Source organism: Odontesthes bonariensis, chromosome 5 (genome assembly GCF_027942865.1).
Source record: "Odontesthes bonariensis isolate fOdoBon6 chromosome 5, fOdoBon6.hap1, whole genome shotgun sequence".
NCBI lineage: Eukaryota > Metazoa > Chordata > Actinopteri > Atheriniformes > Atherinopsidae > Odontesthes > Odontesthes bonariensis.
In genome coordinates, this window is record NC_134510.1 from 21,652,093 (window position 1) to 21,673,209 (window position 21,117).

At 42.5% G+C, this 21,117-nt stretch overlaps 2 protein-coding genes across 6 annotated transcripts in view; one reads left to right on the forward strand and one right to left on the reverse strand.

Moving 5' to 3' along the window:
• The window catches only part of fhod3b (formin homology 2 domain containing 3b), a 91,340-nt gene extending 89,280 nt beyond the window's left edge, over positions 1-2,060 (reverse strand). For 4 of the 5 annotated variants that reach the window (XM_075465318.1, XM_075465317.1, XM_075465316.1 and 1 more), the window contains exon 1: positions 1,494-2,059. In XM_075465318.1, the coding sequence (XP_075321433.1) occupies positions 1,494-1,658 (165 nt within the window). In that variant the 5' untranslated portion in view covers positions 1,659-2,059. Of the gene's footprint in view, positions 1-1,493 lie in introns of all 5 variants that reach the window. The other variant, XM_075465314.1, reaches the window with a different exon arrangement.
• Positions 2,061-8,496: 6,436 nt separating this feature from the next.
• Positions 8,497-12,199, forward strand: LOC142380583 (ferroportin). The gene is made up of 8 exons (XM_075466494.1): positions 8,497-8,599; positions 8,694-8,797; positions 8,923-9,082; positions 9,374-9,489; positions 9,731-9,857; positions 10,030-10,287; positions 11,047-11,727; positions 11,940-12,199. Exons 1-8 carry the CDS (start codon positions 8,497-8,499, stop codon positions 12,197-12,199), a joined length of 1,809 nt encoding a protein of 602 aa, XP_075322609.1.
• Positions 12,200-21,117: the final 8,918 nt, after the last annotated feature.

A 21,117-nucleotide genomic window follows, 5' to 3' on the forward strand; every position in this document is an offset into this window, starting at 1 on the left:
AGACCAGCTGACAGTGTAAAAAAGATATATTGTTTATTCTTTTGCATTCTGCTAGCTTCCCTCTCCTCTTTCGTGCATTGGAAAGTGTCCCCATCCCATCCTGCTGGTCAGGATGACTGAGCAGCAGAATGAGGCAGAGGCTTGTGGTGATCCACAGCATCCTGACGCCTCCATGGCTTAACTTACTAGCTCTACACCAACAAGATGGAGGAATACTGATCTGACAGAATGAAGAAAGATACTAATTAACTTTCTATTTACGTAGCTCCCCCACCAAACTAAGATGAATGCTCAATAAGAATACTTAACCTCAGATGCAATGTCCTCTGTGTTTTCTTTCAATTTAAAGGTCAGTAGATGTGGTTTAAAAAAAAAAAAAATGAATAAAATAAAAATGTGTTTGAATGCACGTGGCCTAGCTGGAAGGCAAAAACAGGCATTTCTCAAGACACAGACATTCAAGAGACGGAGAGAAGAAAACGAGCCACAGGTTTATGTTAATTCTCATTGACTTTCTTTGGGAAATCGCTAACAGGGCAATTACGCCATTCCAAAGAGGAACATTCAGTCAATTTGAGTTTATTGCAACTGGCAAAAAAGTTGTGGGTACTGGGAAGTCCAACTCTTGCAACCAAAACAATGTGTTTAAATGAACCTCCTCAAACGGTTATCAATGACTGAACACAGATGTTATGAACAGTGTCTGGCTATGGTAAAAATGCAGTCTTCTTTTGAAAAAAGAAAACAAATTCATGCCACAAGAAGTGTGAGCTCACAAGACGAAAGAAATCAAACAGTGTCGACATGTGTTGGGATCAGAATGTTGCAAATGCCAAACTGCAGATCTCATCAATCCCTGAGGGAAATTACCTTGACTCTCGACTGCCAAACTGAGCCCTTTGACCCCCGCCTACTATAACTGGCACCATGTAGTGACAATGGCAGAAGTGGTTTCCTACATGGAATTCAAGCCTGTCGATTCACGAAAATACATTTTCGAGTTAAGTCAAACAGTCATTATGAATACTTTGATTTTCCTGTCCTGCCAATTAGTTTCAGTCTCCTCACAAAGTAATTGGGATGGAACCTTTAGATTTATTTTAAAACAGCCTGAGAACAAAAGACAACAAGAAGGTTAGACTAAAGTGAAAGCAGTTTGAATTATATACAAATATTCAATTAGGCTGAATGTTGTATCGGATGTAGACATTCATTTTTGCCTCCTCCCACTCTGCACAACAAGGGGTCCCCTAATATCATTTATCATGCACTTATAATAACGATGACAACTGCAGGCTGATGCTCAATCAGCATTTGCAAGCTGCTTCAGTTCACTTGTTCATCGGTCCATTAGCTTTGTTTGGTAGCTTAGTAACCCCATCAAAACATATCGGCTAATCATTAATTTAAGTGTGGGTGTTAACTTCCAACTAGGCCCGCACAAATAAATATGAACAACAGCCCGACCAAGACATGAAAAGGTTGTTGCGTACCTTCTGCGGGGCTTTCAGCAGCCGGTGGACACCAGCAATCTGATTGATCAGGGGAATATCTTCCCTGAAAGTGTACAGAGGTGGTCTGGTAGGCTCAGGAAAATTGGTGCTGTTGAATGGATCAGTGTCATCTAAGAACTGCACCCTGCATATAAGCGTAGCCATGATGTATCCATGCAAGGCGATTTTAGATCATCAAAAATAGTGGATGCGACGCTGAAGCCTCTGACAGACGCGCAGCCTCCCCCCCTCCTCCTCCTCCTCCTCCGGGGCTGCGAACTACCGGCAGGTCCTCTGCAGTAGCAAAATCCCGCACCCTGTTATCCTTGGACCTTCCCCATTAGTTTCACGCGGCGCGGATGGGGGCTACACGGCAATCCAAAAGTGGATATCCAAGGTTACTAGCACAGAGACAGCTGGTCAGAGTGAGGCGGAGACGGGCGGCGCGGCAGTAACAGAGGGCATTGCGGGCGGCTGAGGTGCTGAGGCAGACTGCGGAGAGTGCGGACGGGACTGCTACACTTAGCGCCTGGTCTGTGTGAGGGATGGTAAACGGCTCCCTGCTCAAACTCTGCCAGGGGATTCAGCAGTCAAAGCACAGCCGGCCTGACAACAGCTCATATTACAGGCGAAATTGCAGCCTCTAGTGGAGAAAATTAAAAATAGCCTGACACAAAACGGCCTGAGCTGTGGATGGAAAGAGAAGACTGCTGATGGAACTGCGTTTTATGTTATCCATTAATGTACGAGTGGTTTGGAAACAGGGACAAAGACAAACTTGATCAAATCGACTGATCTTTCATTCACACCAAACGCCTAAAATTCCTAATTTGTAAAGGAAAAAGACACTAAAACAGTCAGATAAAGGCAGTCAAAAGTAGCATAGCCGATTTGACTTGGAGATGCAGAAGAAGAAAAAACTAATAGGCAGGGAATAACTACTATATAAAATCATACCAGAGACACATTGACAAAGAACTCATCGATATCAACAAATAAATAGTTTATAAGATATGACACACCATTATGTAGTTGAAAGCAGTTTTTTTGTCACAATCACTGTGGGAAAAGGACCCAACAACAGACTCTTTGGAGGCGCAGAGATGCAGAACAGAAGTGTACTTACTCAAACTAACAAAAACATGAAACAAATCCAAAAGACTGGGAGGAAAAAGCAGGAAGCAGGACAGGCTCAGGACTGGTAGGAATGATGACAAACTGGCAAAGAACAAAGATAACTGAGAGTAATAAGAATATTTACCCAGAGGAGTGTAATTAACAAATGAAACACAGGTGTGGGTGGGGCAGATAGTTAACTCAACACAGGTGTGAATTAAAGGCACGGAACAAAACTGGCCCGAGTGGTTTTAAAATAAAACAGGATCCAAAGCCAGAACACAGAAACAAGAAACATAAGAAAATCCTTCAAATATGATAGTTTGAATCATTTTGTCAATAACAAAAACTCTTCCTGCGACGACAAAAAAGATGCTAAGTTCATAATGTACATAATATGTGCACATGGACATAAAAACTGGTTTCAAAAAGGTTTTTCTTTTTTATATGCACTTGTTAATGTAAGTCTGCATGTCTACATTTCTAGGTACAGATGTTTTCCCCCACACTCATTGTCTTAATGTTAACAATATCAGATTGGAAACAACAAAGAATAGAACCCTCAAATTATGGCCATAAAGCTCTATGATTACAGGCTGTAAGTGTTTCTGTCACTTGGGCGAAACATCCTTTATAGGTGGACCATATATAAACCACATTAAACGGTTTTGTCCAGTTTGCCTCTCAAGAACAGAGCCGCCTGTGCATTGACCCTTCACCACCAGATGAGACATCATTTAACTGTCATGTGTGGTCTTGCTCAGCTTTGGGTTCAAAGGCTGCACACCTCCAGCTGATGCTTTCTGACTCCACAGCCCTGTCGATCTATTACAGAAGTCCAGCATATATAGGATCTCACAGTGTGAGCTACGATTTACATTCCAGCTCTGGACAGAGCTCTACTGTATCACTACAATAATACAGTGTTTGACAGATCATGAAGCTGAAGCTTCCCAACCCCGGCCTGGAGGACAGGATATTGTCCCATCAGCAGCTGGACAAGCTGGAGGAGGAGGAAGGCTGGAGGCAGACCAAAATGGGAAAACAAGGCCCAGTATATACTGACCTGTGTGGGACTCGAAAATGTGTGGCGATTCCCCTATTTATGCTGGAGTCTTGGAGGAGGCGAGGGATGCATTCATGCTTTAAGTATTTTCAACGAAAAAAATAAATAAGTAATTCATCTACAGCATACATCTGTCTTCTAATGCAGTAATGCTACTATTAGCCCATTTATGGAAAAAATATTTCTTATATTAATTTCTATACAGTATAATATCTAATAGTACAGTATGAGGACGGCGGGCTGCAGTCGGGGATATTGGTTGTGTCACATCTGTGCATGGTCTGTTCTCTACATCTGTATCATGAGGGGGACTGAGAACCATGGGAGGATACAGCACATTGCTTATGTGGTGATACAGTTGAGTTGAATTAATCAAAAGAACAATTATGTAACAAATATTTTGTTTTCCCAAGGCTGTGTTTATTGCTTCAACCCCTCCATTTGTGGTGCTAACTGCTCATCAGAGGACTGACGCCAAAGGGGCTCTTTGAATGGTGTAAAGTTTCTCTTCACACCAGATGTAAGTTGCTTTTCTTACACCATTCAGGCAATCTGGGCTTATTCTGCAAAACAAATGCAATTTCAAGAAAAAAGGATTACAGTGATTTCTGAATGTACTCAGAAAATGTCTGATCAGTGATCTTCATCGAAGCCGCAATGGGACCCGAACACAACGACTGGAGCAACACTACACAAACACTACTTTTTTTTATGTGTTTTAGTTGAACACACTGAGCGAGCGCGTGAACACTTGAATTAATTAACATGCAGAACCTCTTAGAGAAGCATCAGTCCCCAGCGCTTTTCCTGTAGCTGCCTATCATTTTGTGCAGAGATAGGAAGGACTTTTGGACAATTTCTTTTTACACATAAATATTTACAGGACGTCCTGATTGAGCATTCCTCTTTGGGTCGTGCTGCAGCATCTCAGTTATAAGGTCAGGACTCTGACTTTGCTACTCTGGAACGTGGATTGTGTGGATTTATTTGTGTGTTTTGGTTCGGTGTCCTCTTGCATCACCCGACCCCTCCTGATGTTTGTCTGATGTTCACCTCCCTGGGATGTAACTACACTCCACAGCGGCGCAGACTGCAACAACTGGGATGTGTCCACTCAAACACACTGTAACGTCCCAGAGGAACTGAAACAGACTAGCAGTGTCAGGTTTGCTTCTAAAACTAACGCAATAACCAGTATTTTGCCTGCAGCTCTGCTGTTTTCTACTTCTCAAAGCTCTAAAAGTCAGTTTGCAGTCTCAATCCATTCAACGGTCATACACTTTTTAGCGTCCACATGTATCTATGAATACTCAAGTCTTTAGAAATACTTTTGTAGCATTTCCCAGCTGTAGGCAGCTCTATAATGCTTCTTCTGAGGTCATGTGAAAGTTCTCCTTCTGAAGAAGAGCAAACGCTGTCTAGACTTTGCATGTCATTGTTATACTTTTCCAATCCGCACGTCAAAAATCATTTAAAATTTAAATTGAATTTAGGTCATTTTTTGGAAAAGTTGTTAATGCAGATATTAGCATGTTCCTTCGCCCGGATCGTGTACCTGCAAAAGATGCAGATACACTACAGGACAATAAGTCTTTGCTTTAAAATCAGTTTCTTGTTTCAGTGTTTACTTACACAATATAAACTTATTGCCTCAGTCTGCTATCAGTTCTCTGTCCAGTAGTGATGTTACTTTCTGCAATGCTTTACTTTTAGAGCATCATAAACCAAAAACACATTGCCTGAAGTCTGTAAAGAAATGGACAAATCACAAGGATTAAGTGTGTTCTGACAGCCATAGACGATAATGTGATTATCGATAATTGGTAATCTATTACCAATTGGTAACCCAATTGGTAACCAATTGGGTTTTGAACCAGAGGCGGGCAGACTTGGAGACGTGTAGTAAAAGTGAAAGTACATGCATCTGTCCAGCTGGGGTCACTGTTGTGATGTGGCAACAGTGAGGAGAGTCCGAAAGATGACTTGACATTTGAATACTGTAAATCAAATCGTAATTTATAATCAACAAGATTCTGTCATTTGAATCTGGTTTGTATCGGAATTACATTGCATGTGCTTTTTTGACTCAAACCTGCTCTCCAGTTCACATATCAGAGTAAAATAAAATGTGACTGACATTATTTTGTGTGAACTCAAGGCAGATGAATATTTTCGTCAAAACAACTTAAGAAATATTTAGTAATTACCTTTGTCTGAATTGTGTTTGTGTGCAAATAACATTGATATACACTGAATCCTGTAACAAATGAAAAAGACCTGCATTATCACAGTTTTGCATTCATTATTCTTCTTGTGCTCCTAATACAGTGTTTCCCAACCCTGGTCCTCAAGGCACACTGCCCTGCATGTTTTCCATGTTTCCCTGCTCCAGCACACCTGATTCAAATAATTGGGTCAGGTCTTAAAGCTCTCCAGAATGCTGAGGACGACCCATTCATTTGAATCAGGTGTGCTGGAGCAGGGAAACATGGAAAACATGCAGGGCAGTGTGCCTTGAGGACCAGGGTTGGGAAACACTGCTCTAATACATAAATACAAGATAGAAGATACATAGACAGAAAGCCGTAAAGGCCTGCAATCTACGGACTTTTTGCCAACAGAAGTAACTCTTCTGATGCAATCAGAATAGTTAGAATATTTCATGTTGTGACGTTTCATGTGTCTCGTTTTGTCTTATTTATGGCTTGAAGTGGCTTTTGCACTTCTTTGCTTTCTTTAAGACCAACTTGTGGCAAACATCTATGGATCAAACAGATGGATTTGATAGACTGGTATGTAACGGTGACACAGAGGGGAAGTGAACTCAGAGACAGACTTTGTCAGCTCTTTTAATGCTTCTGTTGGCTTTTGTGGCATACATTGTGATTTAGGCTGAGAAACTTGCATATATATACAGTAATACCTGCTACTCAGCTTTTGCAAAAGATATTTTTAAACGCTTCACTGTAGAATTGATTAAATCTGAAGTGAAAACACTGGATTGAATCTTCCTCTTTTTTTTTTTTTACTCCCTATAGGTGCTCTTTTGTTTGCTGATGCTCTGCACTAAGTAAGTTTAAGTAAGTTTCTGATATAAGTGTGCTCATATCTGTCTTTTTCTATTGTATCAGTGGCTCTCTACAAATTCATGGTCTTCCTGAATAATCAGCAAGCACAATCAAAATCAATTTGCAAGTGAATTTTGACATGTGGGAATTATGAAAGAAAACCTTAACCTCCGTCACATATAGGCGGTTAGGGTTGCCAGAATTAGCCTATTGGTTTATAATTCCCTGTTAATATGTATTCATTAGGTAACCAAAAGCCAAAGTTTTTATTTCTTATTTCAACATTTTATTCATCTTTTGCACATTGTGTTACTAAAAAACCTCTCATCACCTACAATAGAATATTAGACATTATTATAAGTATATCAGTGTGGCAGCTGTAATTTCAGTTGCTCTTCAAGTGAAAACATTCATTTTGTCTCAGTACTCACGCATTGATTTGCGCAGGTGAGGGAAATGCGGACACTGTCAACCAGATCACATCAGTGCAGGTAATATTCTTGACAAAAAGAAAAAAAAAAACGGCTTACTGCTGGAACCCGCATTTGTGTTATTATTTGAATAAAAGATAGACAAAAGTTCATTTCCTGTGTTGATGTTTTGAAGGAGAACAGATGAAGCATGATGGATGGCTTTTCTGAATGGTTTGCAGTTATTTGCTGCTTCCACAAGAGCTGATGTGTGTAGCATTACTCTTTTTAATAGCCAAGTCATGTATTAATCTCACACATTATCTTGCGGATAACATTCACAAAAAACAGCTTTTGCCAAGTCATGGCAATAGCAATCTTCTCTCCGCTCTCTGCTACATGCAAGTGTAAGAGACCCAGTGTTGCATGAAGCATCCTTTGTGTAATTTTTTTACATGTCAACAGGGTGTGGAAGCAGTAGTTATGTACATGTGTGACAGAGGGTGCATGCATGTGCTCGCCAGCCATGTGTGCGTGTGTGTGTGTGTATTTTGAGTCATACGCAGTTACGCAGTTGTCCTTTTTTTGTGTGCGGACAGTGATATTGTCCCGAGAGTGTCACGTGCTTTGGAATATGCTGGCTGCCTTTGTTGTCTCTCTGCTTGTTCTGCTTTTCTGGCACTTTCATACAATGGTGCACTTCAACACTGTGATGTTATTAAGCCCTTCAAACTACTACAGCTTGAATTCCAGCTCTCAGGAAAGATGAGCATCCTAATGTAGGATACATGGCACAAGATACATCACAGAGGAACAACAGCAAGGACTGAGCGTAACATCCAAAAGGTGACAAATGACCCTGCACTCACTTATGACCACTTCAATTGTTATCAGTTAAAGGTAACATGCTAATGCTACATATATACATATCTATTGACATAATGACAGTAAAACTCTTTTTCTACATCAAAGTCTGACTTGACCCACTGCAGCCATTATTTATTATATATATGTTGGAGATGTTACAGCAGTTTGTTGAGTTCAAAAGGACACCGTGTTCCAAATTAATAGAGAATTTATATTCCATAGGCAAGGACAAAATGTGTAAACACGGTCACATGTCGATTGTTGGTACTTTCTAGTATGTTAGTGAGTAAATAACCAGGGAGCTTACAGATGGTCTACACAAGGTTGCCATCTGCAATCTTAGGGGGAAATAACTAAATTCAACTGTCTTTCCAAACATTCCCTTTTTTTTCCTGATACTTATGGTAATGAAAGACTGACAACAGGACAAGTGTGCAACAAGTAAATATTTTTGACATACAGTCCTCCTTTAGGCAATGTCCCAGCGAGAGGACAACTCCCACTGTGGTGGGTCTGTGGTCGAATTTGAGTCTGATGACATCAGGGATTCAAGAGCTGATAAAGCAAAGAGCATACCAGGTGAACTCCACTTTAAATTCAGATGGAATTTTTGCAATGTGTTTGCACCATGTGTGGATTGAGCTTATTTGATTCTCATCCATTTCTTCGAAAGGTTCAGCTCTCATCTACCTCAAAGGTCCAAAGTTTCTTATCTATGTCAGTGGAGCATTGTCAATGTGGGTAAGAAACATTTCCTGCAGAAACAAATTTGTGGAAGTTGTAGATTTGTCGTTAAGATAGCAGAACTGCATGGCAGTCTTATTATGTGTAAACTGTGTGAAAACATTCTGGCATCATCTTTCCAAGGAACACATAATGACCTTTAATTTTGCATGAAACAGGGTGACCGCATGTGGCACTTTGCAATCTCTGTGTTCTTGATTGAGCTCTATGGCCATAACCTGTTGCTGACTGCGGTATTTGGATTGGTGGTGGCGGGGTCAGTGCTGCTACTTGGGGCTTTGATAGGAGACTGGGTTGATCGCAATCCGAGGAATAAAGGTATGTGGGACAATTTCACAATCATTTGGAAATTTTAGCATGCATTCTATCATAAAGATGGCAGTGATACAGATCAGTGGATTTCAATCTTGGGCCAAGAAATTTGCTGGTTTCCTGTCCAACTGGGTGGTAAATTCCATTCACCCCATGTCTCAAGTTTCCATCAGTCCTTGATTTGACAGCTAAACTCAAACGGCAGGACAGCAGGCACAAGGTTAAGAGCCACTGACACTTTCACCTAACTTTGTATGTTTGAAAGTCTGAAACAATTTCTCCCATCTTCTATTTTAGTTGCACATGCATCTCTTTTCATTCAGAACACCTCAGTGACTGTATGTAGCATTGTGCTCATGTTGGTGTTCTCGTATAAACAAAGGATTGAACAGATCTGGGATGGATGGCTTACTGTGAGTAGACACTACACATCGGCTAATACATGCCAATAGTCATTATGATTATATGATATATGATCCAGACTTAGTACAATGCTGATCTGTATACAGGAGTATCAATAATCAATCATCATCACAGAGAGACGTTATTGCTGTGGTCGTTCCCTCTGTCCTGTGTCCCTTTTGTCTCTGCTTCTGAGCTTGTGGCTACTCTGTGCTGTCATAGTAACATGTTGCATCGCAAAACTCACACAAGGTGGTTTGTTATACGGTGGTGATCGTCCTGGCAGATGTGGCAAATCTTGCAAGCACAGCGCTGACCATTGCCATTCAGAGGGACTGGATTGTGGTGATCACAGGCTACAATCGAGGTCACCTAGCTGGTAAGGAGATTTGGTCTGTTGAAGCACACAATGGACTATATTCCACGTCTGTTGCACGCTGCTTGAATTAAAGGAACTGTTAATCATCGCTAAGCTTCTGCTTTTGCTGAAAGTTCATTAGTGGACACACTTTAACCTCTGTATTTAAACCTGTATTTGACCCTAACAAAAGGAATGAATGCAACCATGAGGCGGATAGATCAGGTGACTAACATCCTGGCCCCACTAGCAGTGGGACAGGTCATGACCCTGGCCTCCAATGTGGTTGGCTGTGGCTTCATCCTGGGGTGGAACCTTGTGTCACTCATTGTGGAGTTCTTCTTCTTGTCGCGGGTGTATCGCATCGTCCCTGCTCTTTCAGTCAAACCACCAACAACTGAGGGCAATGACCAGGCATACCTGGAGAGGACAGAGAGGAGAAGGCCACAAGGTATGGACTGGTCGCTGGGACTTTTGTATACTATTTCTGGGTTGGGGAGAAGTTAACAAGGAGAAGTTACAATAAGATCAATAGAAAGTGTGTCTAAAGTGCAGCAGCATCATCATGGAGTCCCACACATGCAAAGTGAAAACGTTAGCTCTGCTCTTTCCCCACTTTGATTACAATGTTCCTCTTTGAAAGATCAGTGAAAAAGAGGTCGAACTGAATCCCTTTAGGTTTAAATTTTGAAAATCGTGCTTCTGTAGTTCAGTGAAACAGTCGGTCCAATCAAAGGTGACGACGTACAGCGGTGAAATATGGGCCAAATGATTTTCATGTGACAATTTCACATAGTATCATATCTCTTTTTTTAAAAACAAGATAAGAAGCATTTGTTGAGTTCAAAATTCTGGTATTAGCCTGAAGGCATCTTCTTCAATGGACTTAATAAGTGCTTTAGTTTGATTAACTGTATACTAGACAAAGCTAAACAATCACTTAAATTGCACTGCAGGTATACATATAGAATGATTAAAGTAAAGTTTCCATGAAAGCATTCATTATTGTGACATACAATCCTCAGTGTGTGCCACAGTTCACGTGGTTGGCATTTAGGTTGCAGCTCACGTACATTAGAGTAGATGGACTGTACTTGACAGATGAAGTAAGGTTTGACATGGAGCAGAAATGGTGCAGGAAGCAGGCTGAGGACTAAGCCTCTAGAATTGATGAACTGAAATGATGGATTTCATTCCTCTTATTCATTAGGGGGAGGCAGTGCTGTGCAACCTCAATCTCTGCCAGAGGGAAACTGCAACTCAAGTGTGCATATAAAAGAAATCACCAACTTGCCGCTGTGTTTCCGGAAGTTTCGCTGGCTGGTGAGCACATGTAGAGATGGCTGGAGGGCCTACTATCGGCAGCCTGTTTTTCTGGCAGGAATGGGTCTGGCCTTTCTCTACACTACAGTCCTGGGGTTTGACTGCATCACTACCGGCTATGCATATACACAGGGCATAAGTGGCTCTCTCCTTAGTCTGCTTATGGGTGTGTCAGCTATCACAGGGTTGGTGGGTACCATGATGTTCACCAGACTCAGGAAGACCTATGGCCTAGTTAACACAGGCATCATCTCAAGCTGCCTCCACCTGGGCTGCTTGTTGCTCTGTGTGTGTTCTGTGTTTGCTCCTGGCAGCCCTATGGATCTTAGCTTGCTGATACCCTACCTTGCCTCCAATTCCTCTGCTGAGCCTGGAGAGATGGCAACCCAAAAGCAAAAACACGCCTATCCTCTGACAGGGGGGAGAAATCAGCCACTGCTTCCTGACCGCTCCTCCATTCACTGGACAAACAACACTGTGCTTTTTGATAATGTGCCCTCTGGAACAGCACCAGAATCATACATCTCCATTATTCTGCTGTTCTTGGGTGTCATCACAGCACGCATTGGTGAGTATATGAAAACCGAGAGCTGACTGAATTTTGTTTAGGATATTATCCTTACCCACATAGACACTGAAATTCTATTTGGCAATATAGCAATATAAGATAAAAGGGATTTTCTGAACAAAATAACCCTTACATGTATATGATAGATATAAAATCTTTCCATCAGAGGGCGTGGTAGAAAAGTGAGTAAAAAAGTGACAACTGTTTTTTAGGCTTGTGGTCCTTCGACTTGACTGTGACACAGCTTCTGCAGGAGACCATCTCTGAGTCAGAGAGAGGAGTGGTTAATGGGGTGCAGAGCTCTATGAACTACCTAATGGACCTTCTTCACTTCATCATGGTGATCTCCGCTCCACAACCAGAACACTTTGGCATCCTAGTTATTATTTCTGTTTTATTCATCACCACTGGGCACACTATGTACTTCCTGTATGCGCATAAAGCCAAGAGAAAACACCGCCTCAATACATAAGGAGGAGACATGGCTTATACATCCATTTATAAAATGCTTACCAGCACTGAATTCACTCAGTACCAGTGAAATAAATGCTTCCCTCCATTCTCTCAGCAATCTTGCAACACTTTGCTCCTGACTTAGCCATTCATTTCAGCACAACACAGCAAGCGCCTATCCCACCTCAGCTGCCTCCTTGTGTGCCACAGCAGCAAGAACTCAGGTGAAGAAGAGTGGGAGACAAGTTCTCCATTCATGCACACAAGTTGAAGTGGCTACAATAAATGCAGGAACAATACCACCTGGGGAATTAACAACCTAACAGACAACAGGACACAAAGGTAATGGCTAAGGCATCAATACATACCTGTGCAAACTCTGCAGAATTACTACAACCTTAAGACTTTCAAATGAGTCAGTTAACTTATTGGGGGGCAGGGTGGAAGGATGGATGGATGGATGGATGGATGGATGGATGGAGAGATTTTTACTAATCGCCTTAAGTCAAGAGCGGATATTGTGAAGAAAATCAACAGTGATTCATGACAATAAAGACAAGATGAAACAGCACTCTTACAAGTGGCAATAATGTTACTGATCCGTCCACTTGGAAATATTCTGGGATGTCCAAAAAGGAACATAAAGGGAACTTGATGTGAGTTTGTATGCTTTTGAAAAAAAGAAAAAAAGAAAGGCAGACTCCCCTTTTAATGGACAAAGTGAAGGGACAAAAATACTCACTTCCCCTGGTTTGTTTCTCTGTGGATGAATCAAGCGAACGTTTGCCTTTCTTTTATACATGTAAACCTTGTTTATGGATTACAACTTCGATACATCATCAAGTCATGACAGGTTCTTCAGTCAAACTCCAGTTGAATTGATTTAATCTTAACTGCTTGTGTATTTAGAGAAATAAAACATTTCCCTAAGTTTCTTTCCTTCCCACAAAAAGAGTGACATTAATAGTTTTATAGAAATTCAAGAGAAATCCAATCTTCTTTTTGTGACATATTTGAAATCAATGGTAGCTATGTGTTTATAGACAATGTTTATCACTGCTATTGGCGTTATTTATTTTACTTTTTGCTTCATTCTTTTGTAGTTCTGATGAACTTAACATGACCTTACCTCAACTAAGAACAAGGACACTTTATATAACTTTGGAATTACTCTCATCTACGTCATGTTTTCATATTCCATTCATGTACAGTGGAAATAACATCTAAGTTTAACCTTTTGTCATACAGCAAGCATCACAATATATATTTGTACAATTTCCCTGTGAAATCTTTGTATTATATGTTGTTCTTATTTTTAAGATTGATATTTGTGATAATAAAGATGACTGAAGATTATGTTTGGCCAAAGTCTCTGACAAATACATTTAAGCAAAGAAAATGAAAGTGCTACATGTGTACACCAGATGGATTTCACCTAAAAGTCTATTCATATTCATTAAAAAAAATGTATTTGGCTCTATTTAGTCACACTCAGAGATTTTTCGTCAACCCTCACAAGTTCATGTTAATACTGGAAAATCTTACCAAGAAAAAGTACAGTATCATGCCTTCACATTTGCCGCCTACATTGTGTTTGTAAGAGGTGCATAAAGAAAAGCGTTCAAAGGTTGTTGTTTTTAGAGATTTTGACATAAACTTTGCCCAATAACCCTTGAAAAGACAGTCCAGCTGTTATTGGGCTTATTCTGCCTTGTTTACTGGATCATGTCACATTTAAAGTTATTTTGATATCAAGAATCAAGCTGGAGCATCAACAAAGCTCTAACTAGGAAAAGTAAAAGAAGACATTTTACCCCCCCATACTCTAACTTAAACAGAAACAAGAAACTCATCTGCCTGAGCAAATGTAATGGCTTTTTGTGACCAGAAGAGGTCAATGTCACATTTAACACTCATCACTACAGAGTATCCCCTGAAAATGAGACGTGTAGTAGGTTATCTTGGCATCTTATCTTGAATTGTCAGACTTGCCATAGATTGTAACCCTACAGTGAATAACAGTGCGACCATCATGCCTAGAGGGTAACTAAGGGCATATTCATATGGACAGTAAAATAAATTAAAACACACAATGTTACTCAATAGTAATAAGTTTTGAGGTTTGAAAAGGGAAAGCATTCAGAATTGAAGGGCTTGGAAATCCAGTTTACAAAACTGCCACCACATCAAAATGTGGTCCAGTATGACAGTTTCCAAAATACTAAATTGTGTCGGCAGTGCAGCACATTTATGTTTATGGCTACTGAAGTGGTAACTATTGTTGTTTCAAAAGTCCATGCTACTGGTACATTATAACCAACAGCCTCTGCCAATCCTGGAAACCCTGAATGTGTCTCACTACATTGAAGTTATAATGGCTTCATCACAATCATACACTGCACTCACACTGGTAATAAACAAGCTGTGAGGAGAAAACTTCCTGATCTGCTGCTGGACTCAGTGGAAGGCTGGTTGAAAGGAGGCAAACCCGAAAATTAAAAACTACAGCTGACAAAACAAAGATCAGAAAATAAAAACATGGGCGACAAGATTTATGGAGTAATTTTTCTATGCAGTGATTCTCTAAATCTGCTCAGTGCCACTTTAACTTAAACACACACTGAGACAAGTGGCCAGTGGTAACAAATTCAGGCAACCAGCTAAGGTCAGTGAGAACACCACATGCTGCTATTAGATCGATAGATATTAAATATAAACCATGAAATCCAGAGCTTCAACCATGTCCCGGGGGAGGTGGGGGACATTGAGCCCGAATGGGCCATGTTCCGTGCCTCCATTGTTGAGGCGGCCGACCGGAGCTGTGGCCGCAAGGTGGTCGGTGCCTGTCGTGGCGGCAATCCCCGAACCCGCTGGTGGACCCCAGTGGTGAGGGAGGCCGTCAAGCTGAAGAAGGAGTCCTATCGGGCCTTTTTGGCCAGTGGGACTCTGGAAGCAGCTGATGGGTACCGACAGGCCAAGCGGAACGCAGCCTCGGCGGTTGCTGAGGCAAAAACTCGGGCTTGGGAGGAGTTCGGGGAGGCCATGGAGAACGATTTCCGGACGGCCTCGAGGAGATTCTGGTCCACCATCCGGCGGCTCAGGGGGGGGAAGCGGTGCACCGTCAACACCGTGTATGGTGAGGGCGGGGCTCTGCTGACTTCAACTAGGGACGTCGTGAGTCGGTGGGGGGAATACTTCGAGGGCCTCCTCAATCCTACCGACACGCCTTCCGATGAGGAAGCAGAGTTGGGGAGCTCGGACGTGGGACCTCCCATTTCTGGGGCTGAGGTTGCCGAGGTGGTCAAAAAACTCCTCGGTGGCAAGGCCCCGGGAGTGGATGAGGTCCGTCCTGAGTTCCTCAGGGCTCTGGATGTTGTGGGGCTGTCTTGGTTGACACGTCTCTGCAGCATCGCGTGGACATCGGGGGCAGTGCCTCTGGACTGGCAGATCGGGGTGGTGGTCCCCCTCTTTAAAAAGGGGGACCGGAGGGTGTGTTCCAACTATAGGGGGATCACACTCCTCAGCCTCCCTGGTAAGGTCTTTTCGGGGGTACTGGAGAGGAGGATCCGCCGGATAGTCGAATCTCGGATCCAGGAGGTGCAGTGTGGTTTTCGTCCTGGCCGTGGAACAGTGGACCAGCTCTATACCCTCCGCAGGATCCTGGAGGGTGCATGGGAGTTCGCCCAACCGGTCTACATGTGTTTTGTGGACTTGGAGAAGGCGTTCGACCGTGTCCCTCGGGGACTCTTGTGGGGGGTGCTCCGGGAGTATGGAGTGCCGGACTCCTTGATATGGGCTGTTCGGTCCCTGTATGACCGGTGTCAGAGTTTGGTCCGCATTGCCGGCAGTAAGTCGGACATGTTTCCTGTGAGGGTTGGACTCCGTCAGGGCTGCCCTTTGTCACCGATTCTGTTCATAATTTTTATGGACAGAATTTCTAGGCGCAGCCAGGGCGTTGAGGGGGTCCGGTTTGGCGACCTCAGAGTCGGGTCTCTGCTTTTTGCGGACGATTTGGTTCTGTTGGCGTCGTCAGGCCGTGACCTTCAGCTCTCACTGGAGCGGTTCGCAGCCGAGTGTGAAGCGGCTGGGATGACCATCAGCACCTCCAAATCTGAGACCATGGTCTTCGGCCGGAAAAGGGTGGAATGCTCTCTCCGGGTCGGGAATGAGATCCTTCCCCAAGTGGAGGAGTTCAAGTATCTCGGGGTCTTGTTCACGAGTGAGGGACGAATGGAACAGGAGATTGACAGACGGATCGGTGCGGCGTCTGCAGTGATGCGGGCTCTGCATCGGCCCGTCGTGGTGAAGAAGGAGCTGAGCCAGAAGGCGAAGCTCTCGATTTACCGGTCAATCTATGTTCCTACCCTCACCTATGGTCACGAGCTGTGGGTAGTGACCGAAAGAACGAGATCGCGAATACAAGCGGCCGAAATGAGTTTCCTCCGCAGGGTGGCTGGGCTCTCCCTTAGAGATAGGGTGAGAAGCTCGGTCATCCGGGAGGGGCTCGGAGTAGAACCGCTGCTCCTCCGCATCGAGAGGAGTCAGATGAGGTGGCTCGGGCATCTGGTGAGAATGCCTCCTGGACGCCTCCCCGGTGAGGTGTTCCGGGCCCGTCCCACTGGGAGGAGGCCCCGGGGAAGACCCAGGACACGTTGGAGAGACTATGTCTCTCGGCTGGCCTGGGAACGCCTCGGGGTCCCCCCAGAAGAGCTGGAGGAAGTGGCCGGGGACAGGGACGTCTGGGTCTCTTTGCTCAAGCTGCTGCCCCCGCGACCCGATCCCCGGACCAGCGGAAGATAATGGATGGATGGATGGATGAAATCCAAAGTTTCACTGTTACTGTTAATCTTGAAACGTTAATGATTTGCTTAAAATGATACTCTGTACATGCTAATAACCAGCCAGAATTGCTTAGACCGAGCCCTGCTTTCTGTCTCCCATTCATTTAAAAGCAAAACTCGCTTTTATAGTAAGAAAATGGCTTTTCAGCATCTCATTATCACAATACTAGAGGAATTATTTTAGCTACAATGGCTTCAACAGAGCAAAGGATATTCTAAATGAAAGGTTGAAAAGAAAGTTGTTTGTGTCGTGGTAGAAAAACAGTTGAAGAGCGTAGTGGATTTTAACAACGTTATTCTCAAAGTTTTAATGTTCCTTAATTTAATCTTTAATGTGCTCAGAAGTTATCTTCTACATCAGAATCTACAGTATGTGATGAATAACAGTTTACCCCCAGATGCTGCAACGCACCCACTGACTCGGATCAACTTACCCCTAAACCAGGGCAGATTGAACCAAAGGAATACATATTTCAGAACCTTCTGATGCTTTCTCTTAATTTAAAGAAATAATATGTAACATTTCTACCTTAAAATAACAGCTTGAAAAAAATTGGGCGGCTAGAATGAGTTTTAATACAGTATTACGATTGGCCTGTCTCCTATGCCCTTCGGGGGTCTGAGTTGGAAAAACTGCGCTATGTAAATTTGCTGGACCGGCCCGGTAGCGACCCGGGAGCTGAGCGGAAGTACTTCGACTTGCTTTCTGGCACACCTACCGCAAAAACAAATAGACCCCTCTCACGCTCCCAGGTACATTTGATTACTCTTACCTTCTCGGTCGACATAGCTTGCACCTTCTGACTCCTCGCCGGTTCGTCAACAAACGTGAAACGTGAAAGTGAAAGGGTGTTGTATTTACGACAGTGTAACCGTACATTACCTCCAAGCCTGTAGGGGGAGCTCCATAGTGGGCTTTTTGAGAAGTTACATTGTATTGCTTTAAACCGATAGAAACATCTTGAGATTTGGTTAGAGGTCATTATCGTACTTCTGTCTCATTTTCTTTTTAACTGAGGACCACATAAACAAGCTGCTACAACTTGTGGGACTGTGCAACCAAACATTTCTTGATGGTATCGATCGGCCCATACAGAACATTGTTAAATTCTTATGGTGGCTTCATAAACATTGACATTAATCGGTGTGAGAGGTCTTTTGCTTCTCATACTTTACCCTGGGCTCCCTTCTGACCTTGCAGACTATTACATGCCACGCTTCTGGGAGTGATCTTTATTGGTCAGCCCCTCCTGGGTAGTGGGTAGGCTAACAATGGTCTTGAATTTCCTCCATTTGTACACAGTCTTACATGGAACTGGTGGAGTCTAAACTTTTAAGATGTGGTTTTGTAACCTTTTCCATCCAGATGAGAATCACGACTCTTTTCTTCCTATAGGGTCCTCAGAAATTCCCTTTGTGTATGCAAAGGCGTGTTGTAAAGATCAGCCTTTGATGTATCTATGTTCTTCAAATACAACATGGTGCCCTCTCACACTACACTGTCATTACATTGATTGAAAACACCTGTCTCCTGTCTTTTCTTCAAATAAAGGGCTAATCCCAGTTGTTCCCACTGACAGATATGCAATATTGCAGCCATTTCTTCAAAAAATACAACATATGTTACTTTTGTCTTGACTGAGCTCTCTGTAGGACTCGTCTCGTGTTGCATTAATCCAGCATGTGATATTATTCAAGTAGTTCAATATATTTCAATGCAATTCAATGGGTGGACCGATTAGCTGAAGCACTTAAAATATACAATACAATTCACTGACACCACAAAGCTCTAAAGCATCCAAGTATCCGCAGAGTGGACAAAGCATTTCAGTATAATCTTGACAACAAGAGGGTTTACCACAGATCTGTTATATTAGACAATATCAGCCTTCGATGCCAAACTATACTTGACTATCACTTGCCAAATGGTAATACACTTGCAGAAAAAACGTGATGAAGAAGTATGAAAATGAATAATTCTGGGTTTGTGAGAGATGAATGGTCATTCCAGATGGTCAGGAAGGTCTTAGGAATCTAAGAATAGCAGAAAACAGCAGTGGTCATACGCTGTGGAATGGCATGACTTCCCCTTTGAAGTCAAGCTCCTGTCCCCCTTGAAAGTAGCACCCATTTCTAAATCAAAGCGAGCAGGGTTCCCATCTCTCTCTATGGGATATTTTATTTTGTTCTTGTAAAATACAGTGATGCAGAAAAGCCATTACACTTTCATTATCCCGACACAGCAGTGCTATCGTTTTCTGGTGTTTAATGTCTCTCAGCTGTTGAAGTGCTGGACGGGGAATGTTTTAGAAGGTGGGGGGATTCTGTAACAGGCTCGGAAGAGTTTCATCACTTTTTTTTATATTTCTTTTTCAACGCTGCAGGCCTACGGTAGCAGTGCGCCTCCCAAGGTTGTCGTGGCAGTCCCTGCTTACACAGAGGAGTATTAGAGCAAGTTCACTAACAAGTCTGGCTTCAGGCACTCTCACTTTGTAATTCATTTACTTGAGAAACTGGGTCAGTGGTAACACATTAAAGCTAGATTTGTCCTCCTAGCCTTGTCTCACAAAGGAATCTTAATTTTTTTTAGGTCCTTAGTGATGCTCCAAAGCAGAACCATAAAAACCAGTGACTAGTTCTGTATTCCCAAAAACCTTACAATCATTTTAAGGAGACCTGCTTTTTTGATTAAAGATAGCTTGTACTCTATTCTGTTTGTGGGCAAATTTCCCCAAACTTGTACATCAAAAGAACAGAACACAGAAGACCGATGTGACTGGATTTCACATGAGAGAAACAGCTCTTTAGAGACGAGGGTCTTTTCTCATTCCACAGTTTGCTGTGTCAGCAGTATGGAGCAGCAGTACAAGTGAGTGACTTTAACTTGGACCCAGTCGAGCATCCCACTGCTGACAGAGGGGGAAAAGATCTAATGATAATAGATCAAGTGTTCATATTGAGAATTAAAGTGCTTGCTTTACCTTGATCAATACTGTAGGATCACATCGGTCCCTCTCACTAAGCAGATTACAAACATCATTCAGTAAGAGCTGGACATGTTGGAAATCTTTATTAAACTTGTCATGTTCGATGAGAGCCAACGTAACATTTCGCTATGAGAGGCTTTGTTACACCTTTGTTATAGAAATAGCCGGTATCTCGACTATAGTTACTAGTCTTAGGAAATATCTGGACGCTGACACAATTTCTGTTATTTTATCTATCAAAAACATTGTATCAAACACATAAGTAATACTTGTACACTAAATATGGGCTTGAAATGCAAAATGTCAACTTAAATGTAGGGTATTCAAATGCAAAATGTTTAGGAATTACAACTTCTATTAATGTGTTGAGGTTTTGGAAACTGTGCTAGTTACTTAACCAAATGATGAATTGATTGACGATTGAGAAATTTGTGAAATGAAGCCCTTTTATCAACATTTGGTGTTTAGTCTAACTATTCGGTCAAAATGTTTAAAAGGTACAGGATTCATTATACATCTGAAAATTCCTTCTCGATCTGTCAGAGTCTCACTCCTCAGGACTCCTGTTTCTGAAGAAGCAGAGGCCAAAAATTGAAAGAGCTGGTTCTCGATATAACTGACAAAAATAACCCTTAGCTTCCTTATTGAAGTTACAATTTAGGACTTTTTTTTTTCTTATAAGAAGGGAAAATGCTTCACGGAACAGAGCTACTTACAAGATGGACCTACATGAATTGGGCTCCGTCTGTCATCATGTGATGTGAATTATTTTCTTTCACAGATCTGTAACGTTTGTTTGCTTTTAGCCCCGAGACTGCTTTCAAGTGACATTTATTGACTGTATTGTATTCATTGTGACTGAAAACAGAACCGTTAGGTATTGTTGCCTCTCAAACCAATTCACACATAGAACATCTCCACCCTAACAAGAGTTTGACCTTCTAGTACCCTGCCCAATCCTGGATCTTGACTCTCTCCTGCTTTCGGGAGATTTCGAAACTTCCTTTTTGGGGTTGTCTGGCTCACCAGATGTTTCCTCAGCCGTCAGCGCTCCTAGCTCCCTCCCCTCCCCTATAATGAAAGTCACAACAAGGACACAGAAAGAGACT